The sequence below is a fragment of the Drosophila virilis genome, chromosome 5, assembly GCF_030788295.1.
Source record: "Drosophila virilis strain 15010-1051.87 chromosome 5, Dvir_AGI_RSII-ME, whole genome shotgun sequence".
Taxonomy (NCBI): Eukaryota; Metazoa; Arthropoda; class Insecta; order Diptera; family Drosophilidae; genus Drosophila; species Drosophila virilis.
In genome coordinates, this window is record NC_091547.1 from 19106819 (window position 1) to 19122289 (window position 15471).

Sequence of the window (15471 nt, forward strand, 5' to 3'; positions counted from 1 at the left end):
CCAAGCCACCATGGCAGATCCATTGATAAATCGATACTACTGAAAAACCAGCGAGGCAATGCTGTAATAGACATTATATAAAGAGAGAGACTGGCAACATAAAACATTGTAGTTGTTAATGATTTGTTGAGTTAATCATTTGGAAAAATGAATTTAATTCTACATAATATGCCTCTTATATAATTGACCCACGCAATTATGCATCAAAACTGCTTGTTAAAAAAAATTAAATACTTATAACAATAAAAAAATATTTTTAAAAATACATTGATACTTTTGTTTTTTTTTTTTTTCAATTAGATCAATCAGATTTATAAACAGAGAGATTTATGTTTAACGCGCGTAATATACTCATCATATTGGGTTGCTGTAAAGTCCATCTGCTCATTTGATATATAAACTGGCATATACCGGTGTTTCCAAGTTCCGAAATACCACCTATATATACTGACTGGCTGACTGATTGACGGACTGACTGACTAATTGGTGATCAGCGCACAGCCCAAATCGTAAGAGCTAGGAAGCTGATATTTTCACTGTAGTTAAATTATGCGATGATTCGGTATATACCAGCCACAAGTATGCACTCGATCAGGCTACCGGCACGTATTTTTGTATTTTTTGGTTGTTAGCCAAACAACTTAGCCGAAAGAATTCATTGCAAGTTGCAGCATTTAATCAATAATCATAATACGCAATAAATCGCGTATTGTGCCCAGGGAACCGGCACATCTCCAATGCAGCTGTTGATTTTATGTTTCAATAGCTGCCCATTTTCACAATTTTGATAAGCATTGATGTTAACACTAGTTTTTAAAGCATCATTTGAATACATATTAAACTAAATGTTACAAACTTAGTTTGTCGTGCACTCCCAAGTAGAGCACTCTGAATTGATTTTATTAGCATTGATTTATTTATTCGTACATGTTTATTGGCAAATATTTTGAATATGCATTGGCCAACTTTATTAATGCTTAGTACATTTTATTGTCCACATTATTTATTTATTTAAGTTTGATTTCAATCGATTTTTGCAGTGTTTTTTTGCTTAAGTCGCCTCAAAAAATACAACGCTTGGAACGCCCACACTAGCGCACATTTATAGCTATTAAATATATGTAAATATATATATGTATGTATGTATATATATTCTGTATACATAGTTAAGCTTAGCTAAACTAAGATTTTTGTGTATAAAAAATTATTGGTAAACTTAACAGCGAAAGCCTAGCGCTAAAATAAACTTACATAAATATTTAGATATATATTAACTAAACTATAAACCGATTCGAGATTTTAAACAATGAACACACACAAAATCGTAAACAATTATACAAAAACATTTAAAGCTAGGTTACGATCAAGAAATATACGAACTCAAAATACTTGGAATTTGTTGGCAAACAAAAAAAATTCACACCCACACACACACAATACACACGCACACACACACACACACACACACGTGAACATAGCTATGTTTGCCATATATAGATCTAAAGATATATAGTCTTTTATGCTTAGCGCAAAAACCCGCATAGATATAGTATAGTATGGTATTGCATAGTTTAATTTAGTTTAGTTTAGTGGATTAGGTAGCTTTACAACGACGGATAGTTTTTATTATTTGTTTTTGAGTTTTTTCTCTTCTGCTACGACAACTGCATTGCGTATACGCCTAGTAGTACTCGGGCTGCTCCTGCGACTCCAGATCTACACACTGGCTGCCCATGTGCACCGTCAGCGTCTGATAGGGCAGCGGCTTGCCCATGCTCAGGTTGGCGGTCACGTAAATCAAGTAGCTATCGCCGGGCGACAAGCTCAGTATAGTCTCCGTCTCCAGCTTGTCCACGTTGCTGCAGCGAGATTTAATTGGTTTATGTCAGAGTGTATCGGTATTTGAACCTTTACTCACCTGGGCTGCTTCTCGCGGCAGCGTATATACTTAAAGTTCTTGTGCTCCGTTATCCGCGACGCCCCAAAGTCCATGCAATAGTTTGTGTAATCCGCAGAGCTGCGTTGCGGTAGATTAAAGACAATTACGCAGTAGCTGTTGGGTTAAAGATCAAATATATGAATTATCTATAAAAATATTAATAACAATATTCTTGGTAGGGTTACACAAAATCCATTAATTTTCCGGGGATTCGAACTAGCAAGCTCATTGCTCATGCTCACAGATATTCCAATTTGGTATATTGGAAGTTCACATACCTTAAGGCGCGCTCATCGGGTGAGCCGTGCCATGCGATGGTTGTGCTGGTGCAGCGCGTGCTCACATCGAAGACGGTTATATTGTCGGGCAGCTCTGGCAGATCTCGGAACAGGCGTTCGCTGCTCAGAGCCAGCTGCAAAGAAAGATGGAAAAGTGTCTCAGTACTCAGCAAATGGTTGATAAGTTGAGGGGAGAATGAAAATGCCAACTTACGCGCACTTTTTGCGCCCGCAACGCTTCGTCCTCGTTGCTGGGCTCGAAGCGCATTAGATAACGCTCGCCGGGCAGGACGCCTTCCAGCTTTCTGTAGGTGGGCAAATAGATGTTGCGCACGCTGCCCACCACACGATGCTGACGCAGCAGCTCGACGCGTATCTCGCTGCCGGCACAGGGCAGCAGCAGGTAGCGCATAAAGCGCGGCGGGGGCGTAGTCGCGGGCACCTTGAAGCTATACACCTGGACGCCATGCAGGCCGCCAATCTTGAGCAGCGACAGCGCCTGCTCCCGCAGCGACGTCGGATGCGTGCGATTGAAATGCACCTGGCTGCTGGCCAGCGGCAGCGTCAGATTCTGTCGACGCTGATGCACACCGAACAGCTGCAGTCGATAGTTGCTGTTCGGCTGCAGTCCGCGCAGCAGCTGTTTTGTCCGAGCGCCGGTGCACACGATGTGCAGATTGTGCCTTGGATTGAGGTGACGCGCTCGCATTGGCGGGCGTGACCACACCAGATCCAAGATATTGCCGGCGCCCGAGCAGGGACCAGCAGCGGCTCGCGCATGCGCCTGCTGCTGCCGCCCGTACTCATAGACAGCCTCACAAAAGCTGTCAAAACCGCCACCCGAGCTGGACGTAGAGAAGTCTGTGACACGTTGGATCACCAGGCAATAGTGCATGGCATGGTAATCAAGTTTGCTGTGAGTTTGGGTTAATTTAGGAATAATTATGATAAATATAACTATTAATGAAGTGTTGTCGAGGTTAATAAAGTTCCCAGCTCTACAGCTTATATCAAAAACTAACAACTTATAAGTATTAAAAACTGAAGAGCCCGTGTTAAAAATATTGCCTTAAGTACAAGTGGAACTTTTGTTTATTCCTTGTCTAACCAAAATTTGAAATATTATACCCCAACAGTTAAGTTGGCGACCTTTCTTACATGGCAAAAATGCATGGTTGATTGTCGCCGACATTGATTCTTCTTTGCTTTAAGGTTTGTTTAAACTCTTTTTTAAGACTTAGGAGAGGTTATAGACCCTAATTTCTACCTACAGTCATACATATATTGGCTACACCTTGTTTTCCTTTCATAGGACTTTCTCTTCCCCAAATTAAATCTTTGGTCTCAGATTACCTTAAGGGCCTTACTATATCCTATATAGAATTGACTCACCTACGCTCCCATTTGACAATCAGCTGACGCTTGCGCACACGATTCTGGGTGCGGATAGCGATGCGATGTGTGTGATTGAGCAGGGGCCATGACTGATCCGGATGCTTGGCCTGTGCCTCTAGTTTGAGTGCGCCGCCTTGACGTGCCCGCACAAACAGATCGTATTGGCCGCGCAGGGCGCAGGGCAGGACCAGTCTGTCCGTGGCGGGGCCCTTTGCCTGCGCGGGCAAACGCAGCAGGTTCGCTGTGGATGGCAATGACAAGGGGAATGAGCGGCATGTAGCAGAGGGGCGGCAACTGGGCGGCTGGAGCAACTTACCTGTCTGATTGTAGTAAATCTTACGTGCCACGGGCATTGAGAACAGAATCATCAGCGGCGTTGAGTTGTTTAATTTCAGCACAAATCTGAAAAGGGAGACAAAACGACAGAGTAAAGTGGACTGGTGCGGTGCGGGGGTCAGAGTTGGGGCGGAGTAAGTGAGCTGTTGACGCCCTTTGTCAAAAATCATGACACTAAATTATCACACGCAATTTGTTTCGCCTGTGTCCAAGCGAGTGAGCTAGATGATGGGCAAAGGGGCAACGGGCGCAACGAGTGAGTCAGCGCCTTTGGCAGCTGGCGCTGCAACAATGTTGCAGTTGAAGATTGAGTCCAAGAGCAGAACTGGTTTTTATATATTTCCACAGTGGCCAAGGGGCGAGCCAAAAAGTTTTGTTTTGTAATTAAATGCGAAATTTATGAGCAATTTTTCTAATGACAAAAGGCCAAGACAAATGTGCCACAGTTAGTACACACCCACACAGGCACACACCCAAATGTATGTGTGTGTGTGTGTGTGTGTGTGTGTGTGTGTGTGCTGGCAACAGGATGCGCCGGCAGCGCCATTGCAGTAAAGTGACTCATTGACTTGGCTTATGGCCGGTCATCTCAAGTTTTATGACCGGCTACTTCCGGCCAACGCCATTTGCCAATACACACACATACACAGCTGCCTCCCCTCCCCCTTTTAGCCACCCTGTGACACCCCCGCAGAAGATAAATATGTATGTCTATTTGGCCGCAACGCCAAAAGGCTTCCAACTGTTTGATGGAGTGTTTTAATGCACTCCATTGTTGGCGGCCATTTTCAGATGGCGCCGCAGCGACTGCACAAATATTTGCTTTAATTTAAGCCTCGCATGTTGCAGTTGCAGTTGCAAGCTTTTTGTGTTGTTGTTATTACAATTATTGTTGTTGTTGTTTTTGTTGCTGCCAGCCGATGACAGCAGTCAATTATATAAAGGCAAACATCATGTGCGAAATGTGAGCCCTCTGACGTATGCTCGACTCGTGAATGCGCTACTCGAAATTTCTACTTGAATTAAATTCATCAAATTGTTCAATTAAAATTTCCAGCTTACACATTAAAAGTGTTTTTATACATGAGTTGGTTTTGGTAACAGCCAAAAACAGTTGTAAAATTTATAACATATTTATGCAATAATAAGTTTATTATCTATTCCAGTTTCCCATCGGACTCTTAGTTACATAGAATTGGGGCTGTTTTCTTTTTTTTAATTATAAAATTTGGTTAGTTGATTTGTTAGTTTTTTTATAAGCTTCGAGAAATAGAACATCAATCAAATATTGCCAAGTAGTACGGCGAAACGGAGAGTATGTAGGCTTTAAGTGGATAAGCGCATTCCTTTCGGCTTTCCTTGGTCTCCCATACAAATATCTTGCACAGGTGGCCAGAGCATGAAAGCTGTCGAAATGCCGTGGCATTGTAGGGTGCACAAGAACGCAGAAAGAGCCGCTGGTCGGCTGTTTGGCCGACAGCCCACAACAAACAAGCCGCCATGCGAGGAGTTGGCTCAGTTGCTTGACCATTGTTCAGTCAAACGTGCACGGAAAATGTGGCCAAATTTACTGGAATTGGAAAAGCGAATGCCGCTGCTGCTGCTGCTGCTGCTGTGGCTGCCAGTTGGTGGTTTGGGCATAGTAAATCCGTCGAATGAGTCAGCCAATATGGTTATCTATATGCTGCCCGCAAAGGATGTGGGTCCGCACACTTGGCAGGTGGGCGTCGAATGTCTGGACAGCTTTGCGCAGATCTTCTTCTATCGCAATCCGTTGGAGCGTTTCACACGCTTGTACAATCTGATGCTGACCAATGTCTTTAACATGTCACTGCCCGCCGCTCTGATACAGCAGGGCTTCAGTGAGCGCATCAATGAGGCTATCAGCGATCCGAAGACGCCACCGGACCGCGAGTATTTTCAGCTGCGCGTCATCTCGGATCATCAGAACAGGTCGCAGGTCTTTGGGGAGCTGCTGCTGGCGGATAACTATGTAATTGTCGTGGACAGCGTAGAGAGGCTGCACAAGCTCATGGCCCGCTATGTTAGCAAGAGTCGCTCCTGGAATCCGGGCGCCCGCTTTCTGGTGCTCTTCCATAATGCCCAGATGCGTGACAGGCCCTGGACGGTCGCATCGAAGATCTTCAGCGATCTCATGAGCAACTTCTACGTGCATCGTGTGGCGCTAATCTTTGCCAACTCTTCCACGGACTACAACCTGCTGGTCAACGACTACTACAGCAATGTTGACTGTCGCGTGCTCAGCGTCCAGAGCGTGGGCCAGTGCTACGATGGTCAGCTCTATCCCACGCCACATGCCGTCCATGTCGCCATGTCGGACTACATCAGAGGCTTTAGCCCGAGAAACTGCACTTTCTACGTGTGCGCCTCCATTGCGGCGCCCTTCGTCGAGGAGGACTGCATTGTGGGCATCGAGATGCGCATATTGGGATTTATGCGCAGTCGCTTACAGTTTACGGTGGGTGGCTAATTATTTACTATTTAATCTTAACTACAGAACAGACTTTTATCGGTTGTTAGGGCATAGGAGTCTATAGATAAAGATCTCAAAGATAATCCACACTCAATTTTGGTTTGTTAGCTTTTCTTATCATATCCTTTCAAATAGATTTGACGATTTTTTGTGAACAGAGTTGGCAATCCGAAATCTAAACAGAATATTAGAAATCTAATAAGAGACCTAGGCACATAGATGAAGTTAACTTGAATATAACTAAAAATAGATAAATACTTATACATTTTAAGGTAAACCGTTTGCCAAGGATCTAAGAAAATATCAGCAATTAATTTTCGATATATATTAATTTCTCCAAAATGGAAAACTGCTTCCAAGGAATATCACAGTTAATCAAAATTAAATGTATACAAATTAAATAATTTGTAATTTCTAAAGAGATAAAATCTCTCCTATTGTCAGCTTGCATGCATTAAAAGATTATTTCTTTTTTCCGAAATTACCATCCCTTATTCACAGATAAATCAAACCTGCTCTCGAGACACGCGAGGTGAATTGGATGAAAATGGCAAATGGAACGGTCTGCTGGGCAAATTGGAGAACGGCGAGTGCGATTTTATCATGGGCGGCTTCTATCCGGACAATGAGGTTGAGGGCATATTCTGGGGATCCGATTGCTACCTGCAGGACGCGCACACCTGGTACACAAAGCTGGCAGATCGTCGCCCGGCATGGCAGGCAATGGTGGGCATTTTCGAGCCATTCACATGGATGTGTTTCCTGCTGACGCTCGTGCTGAGCTGGCTCTTCTGGTACGCGCTGGTCACGCTGCTGCCGGAGCCACAGTATTACCAACAGCTCAGCCTGACTGGAATCAACGCGCTGGCGGTGTCCATATGCGTCACTGTGCAGGAGCGACCCATTTGCGAGGCGACGCGCATATTCTTCATGATGCTGACGCTGTACGGCATCAATGTGGTGGCTGTGTACACATCCAAGATGATAGCCACTTTCCAGGATCCGGGCTATTTGCATCAGCTGGACGAGCTGCACGAAGTGGTCGCGGCAGGCATACCCTTTGGCGGCGAGGAGGAGTGTCGCGATTGGTTCGAGAATGAGGATGATCTGTGGATATTTAAGGCGTACAATTCCACGACAGCGTTCAGGCCGCGCACAGAGAATCTGAAGGAGGTGGAGCTGGGCATGCGCTGCATACTGAGCAGCCGCATGTATATACTGCAGAATCTCCATGCGGACGACATATATGCCTTTCCGCAGAACGTCTTCACCAGCCCCATGCAGCTGATTATGAAGGCGGGCTTTCCATTCCTTTACGAGATGAACATGATAATACGCTATATGCGCGATGTGGGCATCATACAGAAGATCGACTCAGATTTTCGCTATAATAACACATACTTGAATCGCATTGCCAAGATGCGACCGGAGTTCGCAGCCACCGTCATTGTGCTAACCACGGAGCACCTGAAGGGACCATTTGGCATACTAATTGTGGGCATATGCAGCGCCTCGCTGATATTTCTGGGCGAGCTGCTCTGCGGCTATCGCAGCCATAGACGGAGGCAGCGTCGACGCCGGCGAGAACGGGTAAGGCGACGGGGTAGCGGCAAGTGGCATAGGGAGCGGCAGCAAGTGCGCCGGGCTGTGGCTCCGGTGGTGCGTTTTACTCCAGTTAAGCGACGCAAAGTCCTGTAAGTAGCCGCCACAGCCAGACAAACAAACCAACTAGCTAAACCATAAAAATTGACTCAATTCACATAAATTTGCAATTGAGGGAAGGCAGCGACAGCGGCGACGACGACGACGACGTCAATGTGGCTGTGCCTCTTGGGGTCGTCGTTGTCTTTGCTGTCTTGTTGTTGTCTTCCTTGGCTGCTGTCTGGTCTCGTCTGGTAGTTGTAGTTTTCACGCGAAATACTTAAAATCAGCGACAAAATTCTATTTTTGCAACTATCAAAAGCGACGGCATGAAAAACAAGCAGACAGTCAGGCACACAGGCACACAGGCAGTCAGTTGGTCTGTTGGTCTCCGGTCTGCACCCTGCTCCCTGCTTCAAGAACACTGCTGCCTTGCACAAATTGACAATCAGCTTTGAATGAACTGCTTTTCCTGCACAGCTACGCAAAAGATTTGAAGTTCTGGCAGAGAAAATCTCCCCAGCGTCAACTGTCGCTGATAATATTGTTATAAGTAGCATATTTACCCACTCTTAGCGCTACGAAACTAAGTATCTAAATAAAGTTTGTAAAATATTGCAAATAAAAATACCAAAAAATAAAAAAAAATCGCTTCCAAAACTTTGCGCTTACAACTTTGGCACTTCAATGTTTTTTGTCCAAAAAGTAACGATTTTCAAATCGAACTCAAACAGATTAGAAATCCCGCTGAGACGGACCAAAAATAAATTAAATAGCTTTACGCAACATCAAGCCGTAATCAGCGTATAACTTGGGGCAGGAAAAGTCTTTGCTTGCAGTTTTTTTTACGAAAAGATTATTTCTATTATTGAATTAGATTAGCTTTGAAAAGTTATCTATATATTGTATTTAACCACATTTTATTAAATTCCTTTCAATTTATATACTATACTAAATAAATAAATCATAATTATTCCAGCACTCTATTTAAGTCTTTCAATATTACAGAATAAATAAAAAAAATGTTTGAGTATTAAATGCGCAAGCAGATTTTTTTTTCTTTCTACACATTTTCCGGCAGTCAAGGTGAAATTTAACAAAATAATTTAAATGCAAAATATGAAGTATAATCTAAGATCAGAATTTTCTACAAAGATATCGATTAATCTGAAAAGAACAGAGATTGTCTTATCATGCAGAACATTTCTAAAAAGCTCTGAGATAATTGTTGCAGATTTTTCTGCAAACACAGTTTTCTACTCATTTGAAATCAATCAAGTTGAAATTTAACAAAATAATTTAAATGCGTAATATAAAGGAAAATCAAGCTCCGTAATTTGTACAGAGTTAATGAATTATCTGAAAAGAGCGGAGCATATCTTATCATGCAGCAGGCATCAGTTAAAAACCAAGAAAAAAAACTGTAAATTATTTAACACATTTTGCAGCCAACCTCCCACATTGCGAGTGAATTTGAGTGAATTATTTGTGAAGAGCCCGTCCTACTGTTACTTGAAAAGATTTATGCAACCGACAAATGATCCCTACTGAAAACCCATAATTAATTATTGTCTATAATACACAAAACTTGTTGTGTATGCCTGCTATATTCGTCTTATGAACTCATTGATCTCGGAAACCACAAGAGCTGCAATCACAAGATTTTCGTAAATACTTAGATCAAAAGTATTTCAAATGTCCAAGATAAAGAAATTATGAAACTATAAGAATTTAAATTATGTTAATTATTCTTAGCACTTGCTGTCAGCAACAGTTGTCACGTTTCGGCTGCGTGTGAATGATTCAAACTATGCACAGCGTCCGAACTTTGAATAAACATACGCATTCACATTCACATTTACTTGATTACTCACAGAGCACTCACAGAATGGGCACAACGCGCACTTAGTGACTGCGTGTGTGTGTGTGTATGTGTGTGCGAGTGTGTGTTGATTTGGTTTTTGGTGAAATTTTAGACTATTGAACTATGGCGTTTGAGCAGCGTCTGATGGGCTGACTAAGCGACTGGCTAGCACTCTGTCTCGCCGGCTGCGACGCCCAAGTGTCTGTGACTGTGACGCAGCTGCAGCTGCAGTTGCAGCGGCAGTTGCAGTTGCAGTTGCACATGCAGCCACAGATGCAGCGACATGTCTTGATCTAAAAATACGCAAACTATAAGTTTATTTGAGGCAAGACGAAAAAGTCGTCAACGCTGTCCGCTGAAGGTCTGCGCAGTTTCAGGCAAAAATTATGCAGCGCATTTTTATGGTCAAAACAATTTTTACTAGTCACTTGTTGTTGTTGTTGCTGTTGTTGCTGTTGTTGCTGCTGCTGCTGTTGTTGTTTCTGTTGCTGTTTTATTGTAGCTTCTTTGATACGCTTACAAATAAATAGTTTCACGCCATAAAGTGTGCAAGGGGCTGCTGCCGTAGCTGGGAAGGGGTTGGCTATAAAAGTTGTTTACAACGCTTGAGCCTGCGGCGCACATAAAAAAGCAACAACAACAACAACAACAGCAACACATTAACAACAATTTGTTGTTTTGTAGTTTGTTTTGATTTTCGGGCCATTGGCAATATGCGTATGTGCTACAGGTGGTCACTAGAGCGCGGCGAGTCCGCGTGGCCCAGTCCCAGTTCCAGTTCGAGTTTTGGAGTCGCAGCGAGCAGTGTCTGTGTGCGTGTGTGTGTGTGTGCCTGTGTTTGTTTGTGGGGTGAGGTAGGGGCCGTCGAATTAAGTCGTTAAATTAATATTTATGATTTGTTTGCGCAAAAATATTAACAAGCAAATGGACTTGTGGCTTGATTGCGCCTTGCACAGGAGCCAGATCCTGTCCCGTCCCATCCTTATAGAGACTGCCGAATGCAGATCGCTTAATTCTAGCAGAACTCTTAATGACTGCAAGCACCATAAATTCAGCGCACAAAATTCGCTCCTTTTCACACGCTTCGGGCGGCAACACGAGACGGCCATCACGTACACCGCGGAGGCGACACTGGAGCCAGCATTTGGTGCACCGCAATCGGAGCACTTCACTGTGGCCGGTAGCCAGTGGTCGCTGGTCGCGCGACAATAAAACCAAAAGTAAGCTCACATAGAGCAACGACAACGAGCACAACATTAATTTGAATGTTTGACATTCTATGCCAGAAATGATCAAAGTTATATGAGAGCAGCCTCCACAAGCGCCAAGAGCCAAGCACCATTCCAACAAAGATTACAAAAAAAAACTAAAGAAAAAACTGGCAAGAGAAATAACTTAAAAGGTTCGCACGTTCTTTGGCGAAATAAAAGACAGAAATGTTTGAAAAAATAATAAGTAAAACAAAATTTGAACAAGAAAACTCAACGGACGGCATATCGAATTTGATATGCGTTTAGCTACAGTTGCTCGCTTCACTGAGATCTTTAAATAACTCGCAATTGCTCGAGTGTATTTTTAGAGGCATTTGTAAACGTTATGGTTAATAACTAATAAACTAGCATATCTTAGGCGGAAGCCCATCATAATGTTTCACATTCTTAGCTCTAAACTAGTTGTTCAATTTTGCCAGGCAACTAGAAAATGGTAGATATCCCCCTTTGCTTAATTGATTTGTAGGCAAGCATTGGTAGCGAAATCTTACTCCGAAATTTATTATTACACCATAAAGAAAGAGCAATCAATTATTATGCCTCTTGTCAAGAGATTATGTAAAAAAAATGCTGCCCGATTCTAGGTATAACAAATAAATGAAAGCTTTCAATATCTGATATGTCTCAAAGTAAACAAACATTTTTATGAAACACATTGTATCAATAAAAATATGCAATCAATTTGCTATTAACATAAAAATTCTATTTATTTAATATTTTATTATTGATATTAATATTACTTCAGTTCATTTTGTGTGAAACATAATTTATATACATGATCGTGAGACATGAATTTTCAATAATTATAAGAGAGCTCTATATAGTTAAATTCGTAATTAGTTTATGTTCTTCTTGAATATTCTTTCAACAGATTTTAAAATGATGGCATCAAAATAAAGCAAACAATGCACGAGCATCATAATGTTATCCTTTCAATGAAGCTGTTTTCCAAGCCAAACAAACCCGGTCAAAATGACACTTGAGCGCTCCGATTTGTCTTCAAGACGCGTACAAACTGCCTGATTATGCTAATACGCCCAACGGCACGGCAAGAGTATACAAATCGAGAAGACAAAATGCCTGCCAGCCGCGCGCGCTAAGCGAAAACGTGACAGCTTTTCTTGACCCAGGCCCAAACGAGCACGCAAAAAAAAAAAGTAAATAAATAAAGAAACAAACAAAAAACCGAAAAGAAAACATGAAAAAAGTTGCTCATACGCCACGTGCAACGCGGCCGCAGCTGTGGGCCTAGCAAAAACACAAACACTCACACACAGCGCACGCACACTACTTAGGCGAACAGGCATAAGCAGATGAAGAAGCACTACACACACACCACACACACATCACACACACACATGCACACACACACACAATGCTCATATTTATGGCAACTGTAAAAATCTGGCGCTGGTTTTTGTTTGGCCAGCCACACGTCGTGGTTATAAATTATTTTTGTTGGTTTCTTTTTGCTAGCCCTCCTCTGTCCGCGCACCGCGATTGCCCTGCCCCGACGCTTATGGCATCTTCGTCCTGCCGCTGCCGCATTTTGTTATTGTTTGGTCATAATTTGATTTGTGTGACAGGCGGCGTCGCCAGCGCACTTAGGCGCATTACTCAAATTACGTGAATACTTGGGGATTGGAAATCGGATTTGGACAGGGCTTAGACAGATTGTTGACTTACCGCTTCTTCTGGCGCTGCTCGAGTGCGATGTGCACGGGCACATCCACATACAGATCCTCGACATCATCGATGCTGTTCAGCATTTTCTCGTATGCCATTCGCTGCGGGCAACTGGCGGGCAGCACATGCGTCTCCTCTGAGTCCAGCTCCGGCTCTGGCTCCAGTCTGATCCGATTGCTGGCCAAAGGCGTGTGCGCAATCTCTGCCTGCAAGTGCGTGAGGCACTGCAGCAGAAAGAGCAGCAGCAGCCGCAGGAACACAAGTCCTGCCATTTTCTTTTCTCCTTGTTATTCGTTAATTTCACTTTTAAGTTTATTGTACGTTTACGCTTGCAAATGCCTTGAATTATATTTGTTGATTAATTTTAGTTTTACCTGAGTTTTTGAGCCCAGGTGAGTTCTGGACGGTGTGTGTGTGTGTGTGTGCTTGTTCTCTAAGCCTCGTAGAGTAAAAATAAAGCAAAATTATCTTTTTGGCATTTAGCTTCATTATTTACTCCGATCAAAAAAATATGTAACATTTAATTGCCCTCTCACAATTCTTATTCATGCCATTTTACTGAGTTATAGAAACTAACTTTTGTAGTTAAAAATATCTAGAGGTATGCTCTATCTTTATGATAATTTGATGACAGCTGCATCTTCATATTATATCATATCACTTACGTTGGTAATTGCTGGGGAAACACCTGTTTCTCACCTGCGTCAAGTTACCAGCCGAACAAACTGAAGATTTAATTACCTTTACATGTTTGCATGAATAAATAAACATATGAATATAAGCGTATATTAAAAGTTCCCATGTAAGCTTCAAGTTTTCGCTGGGTAATCCTTCATTTAAATCTGCAAGGATTTCTAATTTAAACTCGAGGAGGTGAGGAAGTTTTCCTCTTTGAAAAAATAACGCAAAAGAAATCCCCATTTATTTCATTATTAAAGCGCATTACCTCTGCCAAGAAGTATAAGCCCTCTTTTACAGCAGATATCACAAGAAATACAAACTGAATCTGAAGTATAATAATAAAAAAAAGGCCCTTTTATGTGTTTTTTCAACTTAACGGCCTCACATAATCCGATCTGTTTAGCTTTGAAATATCCCTTTAATCTAGGATTACCCCTAAACAACTCAGTTTCTAGCTATAAATCATTTAATTTGACTCAGCTTAACCCCTGGCAATTGTTTTTTATCCAGATGCCTTAACTCTTCTGCTTGGCCACTTCGGCAGATTTGCGACCCCACATCAGAGCTTGTCAGCCCCACAACCCCAGCCCCTGCTGCTGCTGATGCTTCTTCTTGCGACAATTAAGGCCTGTCAAACCTTTGACACACGTCGCCGCCGCCGCCGCTGCCTTCGCCTGTGACAACTTCTTCAGGCGGACTGGAATATCGGCAAAAAGAAATTATTTTTGGCAGCGGCATTGCGGCGGCTTTTTAAGTGTGTGTGTGTGTGTGTGTGTTGGGTTTCCTTTTCTCTTTGCGTTTGCGGCCAATTAATTTTGGGCTGCAGTGAATCGATTCTTGGAACTGTTAGATTTGCTAATTGCGGGCCACACGCCCCCTACACAAGCGCTTTCTATTTAATTTTTTGTATTTCCTTTTTTTTGATTTGTATTCTTTTTTTGCGGGCAATTAAAGTTCTGCGAATTTGCGTGAGCCGCAACAATCGGGCAACGCTATGAAAAAGGGACGGGGGCTGAAACAACAGGCAGGGGTTGCCACCTGTTGTCGCCGTGCTGAGCAATTAACGGCACACGCCTCCCATAAACTCGCACACACACACACACGCACAAAGACCTATAACACGCGCGCACACACACACACACGCACGTACACTCACTTTACTACACTTTGGTGTTGGCAATTTTTTGAACGCGCATCGTTTGTCTTTCACTGTGTTTTGTTTGTACCGTTAGCTAGCGGTATTTGTATTTGCACACGGTATTGCGAAGCTTTGCTTCTGCTTTTGCTACGCACACACACACACACGCACACTGGCGCAGTTGAAAACACAGGCACGCGCGTAATTCGGAAGCTAAAGCTGCTGCTTCCGTCTGCCTTGACGAGCAAACACAAAATGAGAGTCGTGCCCAAAGCAAACGAAAACCCGAGCACAACTGGCGCTGGCTGCACTGTCAGCAGCAGCGTCGCAGCTGGCAGCAGCGCGCAGCGACTGCGGGCCGCATTGACGAAGATGCCGTCCCAAAGCACGAAGATGTTAGCCGAAGTGGTAGCTGCGCTGCCAGCAGGCACACAGGCGTGCACGTACGTATGTACGTACGTATTTGTATGTGAGTGTGAGTTGGTGTGCGTGTATGTGTTTATATATAGCTTCTTATGCTTTTTTCTTTGCCTTAATTAATGTGCCTGCTTCGGGGCTGCCCCATTGATGAGGCTGCCAGCTTCGACTCATTCTTTGCCTCTTCCCCCTACAACTCCGCGCAGCATGCCCTTTGCCTACCCTCTTGCTGCTGGCTTGTCACGCCAACATTTTCGATTTTTGAATTTCATTTTCATTGAAAGCAGCAACAACAAGTGAAACATTAAATGCGTTTGTTTTATGCACGGCA

At 43.2% G+C, this 15471-nt stretch overlaps 2 protein-coding genes across 4 annotated transcripts; one reads left to right on the plus strand and one right to left on the minus strand.

Annotated features, from left to right (window-relative positions):
• Positions 1-871: 871 nt before the first annotated feature.
• On the minus strand, positions 872-14985 carry nord. 3 transcript variants are annotated; one of them, XM_002049405.4, is made up of 8 exons: positions 14812-14985; positions 12905-13243; positions 3929-4014; positions 3610-3853; positions 2432-3131; positions 2218-2351; positions 1919-2053; positions 872-1859 (listed from the first exon to the last, which is right to left on the minus strand). In XM_002049405.4, exons 2-8 carry the CDS (start codon positions 13174-13176, stop codon positions 1682-1684), a joined length of 1749 nt encoding a protein of 582 aa, XP_002049441.1. In that variant the 5' UTR covers positions 13177-13243; positions 14812-14985; the 3' UTR covers positions 872-1681. The 3 variants fall into 3 exon arrangements, with proteins under 3 accessions (XP_002049441.1, XP_015029769.1, XP_015029768.1); XM_015174283.3 differs by having other exon boundaries at positions 14736-14985; XM_015174282.3 differs by having other exon boundaries at positions 873-1859; positions 14742-14985.
• Ir60a (Ionotropic receptor 60a) lies at positions 5504-8733 on the plus strand. The gene is made up of 2 exons (XM_032437078.2): positions 5504-6427; positions 6944-8733. Exons 1-2 carry the CDS (start codon positions 5504-5506, stop codon positions 8138-8140), a joined length of 2121 nt encoding a protein of 706 aa, XP_032292969.1. The 3' UTR covers positions 8141-8733.
• Positions 14986-15471: the final 486 nt, after the last annotated feature.

Excerpts from the sequence above, each read along its gene's own strand:
- nord (XM_002049405.4), bottom strand. The coding sequence starts at position 13,176 with ATGGCAGGACTTGTGTTCCTGCGGCTGCTGCTGCTCTTTCTGCTGCAG. Across the intron at positions 2,352-2,431 it reads TGCGGGCGCAAAAAGTGCGC|CTGGCTCTGAGCAGCGAACG; the intron begins GTAAGTTGGCAT and ends CTTTCTTTGCAG. Across the intron at positions 2,054-2,217 it reads CCCGATGAGCGCGCCTTAAG|CTACTGCGTAATTGTCTTTA; the intron begins GTATGTGAACTT and ends TTAACCCAACAG.
- Ir60a (XM_032437078.2), top strand. The coding sequence starts at position 5,504 with ATGTGGCCAAATTTACTGGAATTGGAAAAGCGAATGCCGCTGCTGCTG. Across the intron at positions 6,428-6,943 it reads GCAGTCGCTTACAGTTTACG|ATAAATCAAACCTGCTCTCG; the intron begins GTGGGTGGCTAA and ends CCTTATTCACAG.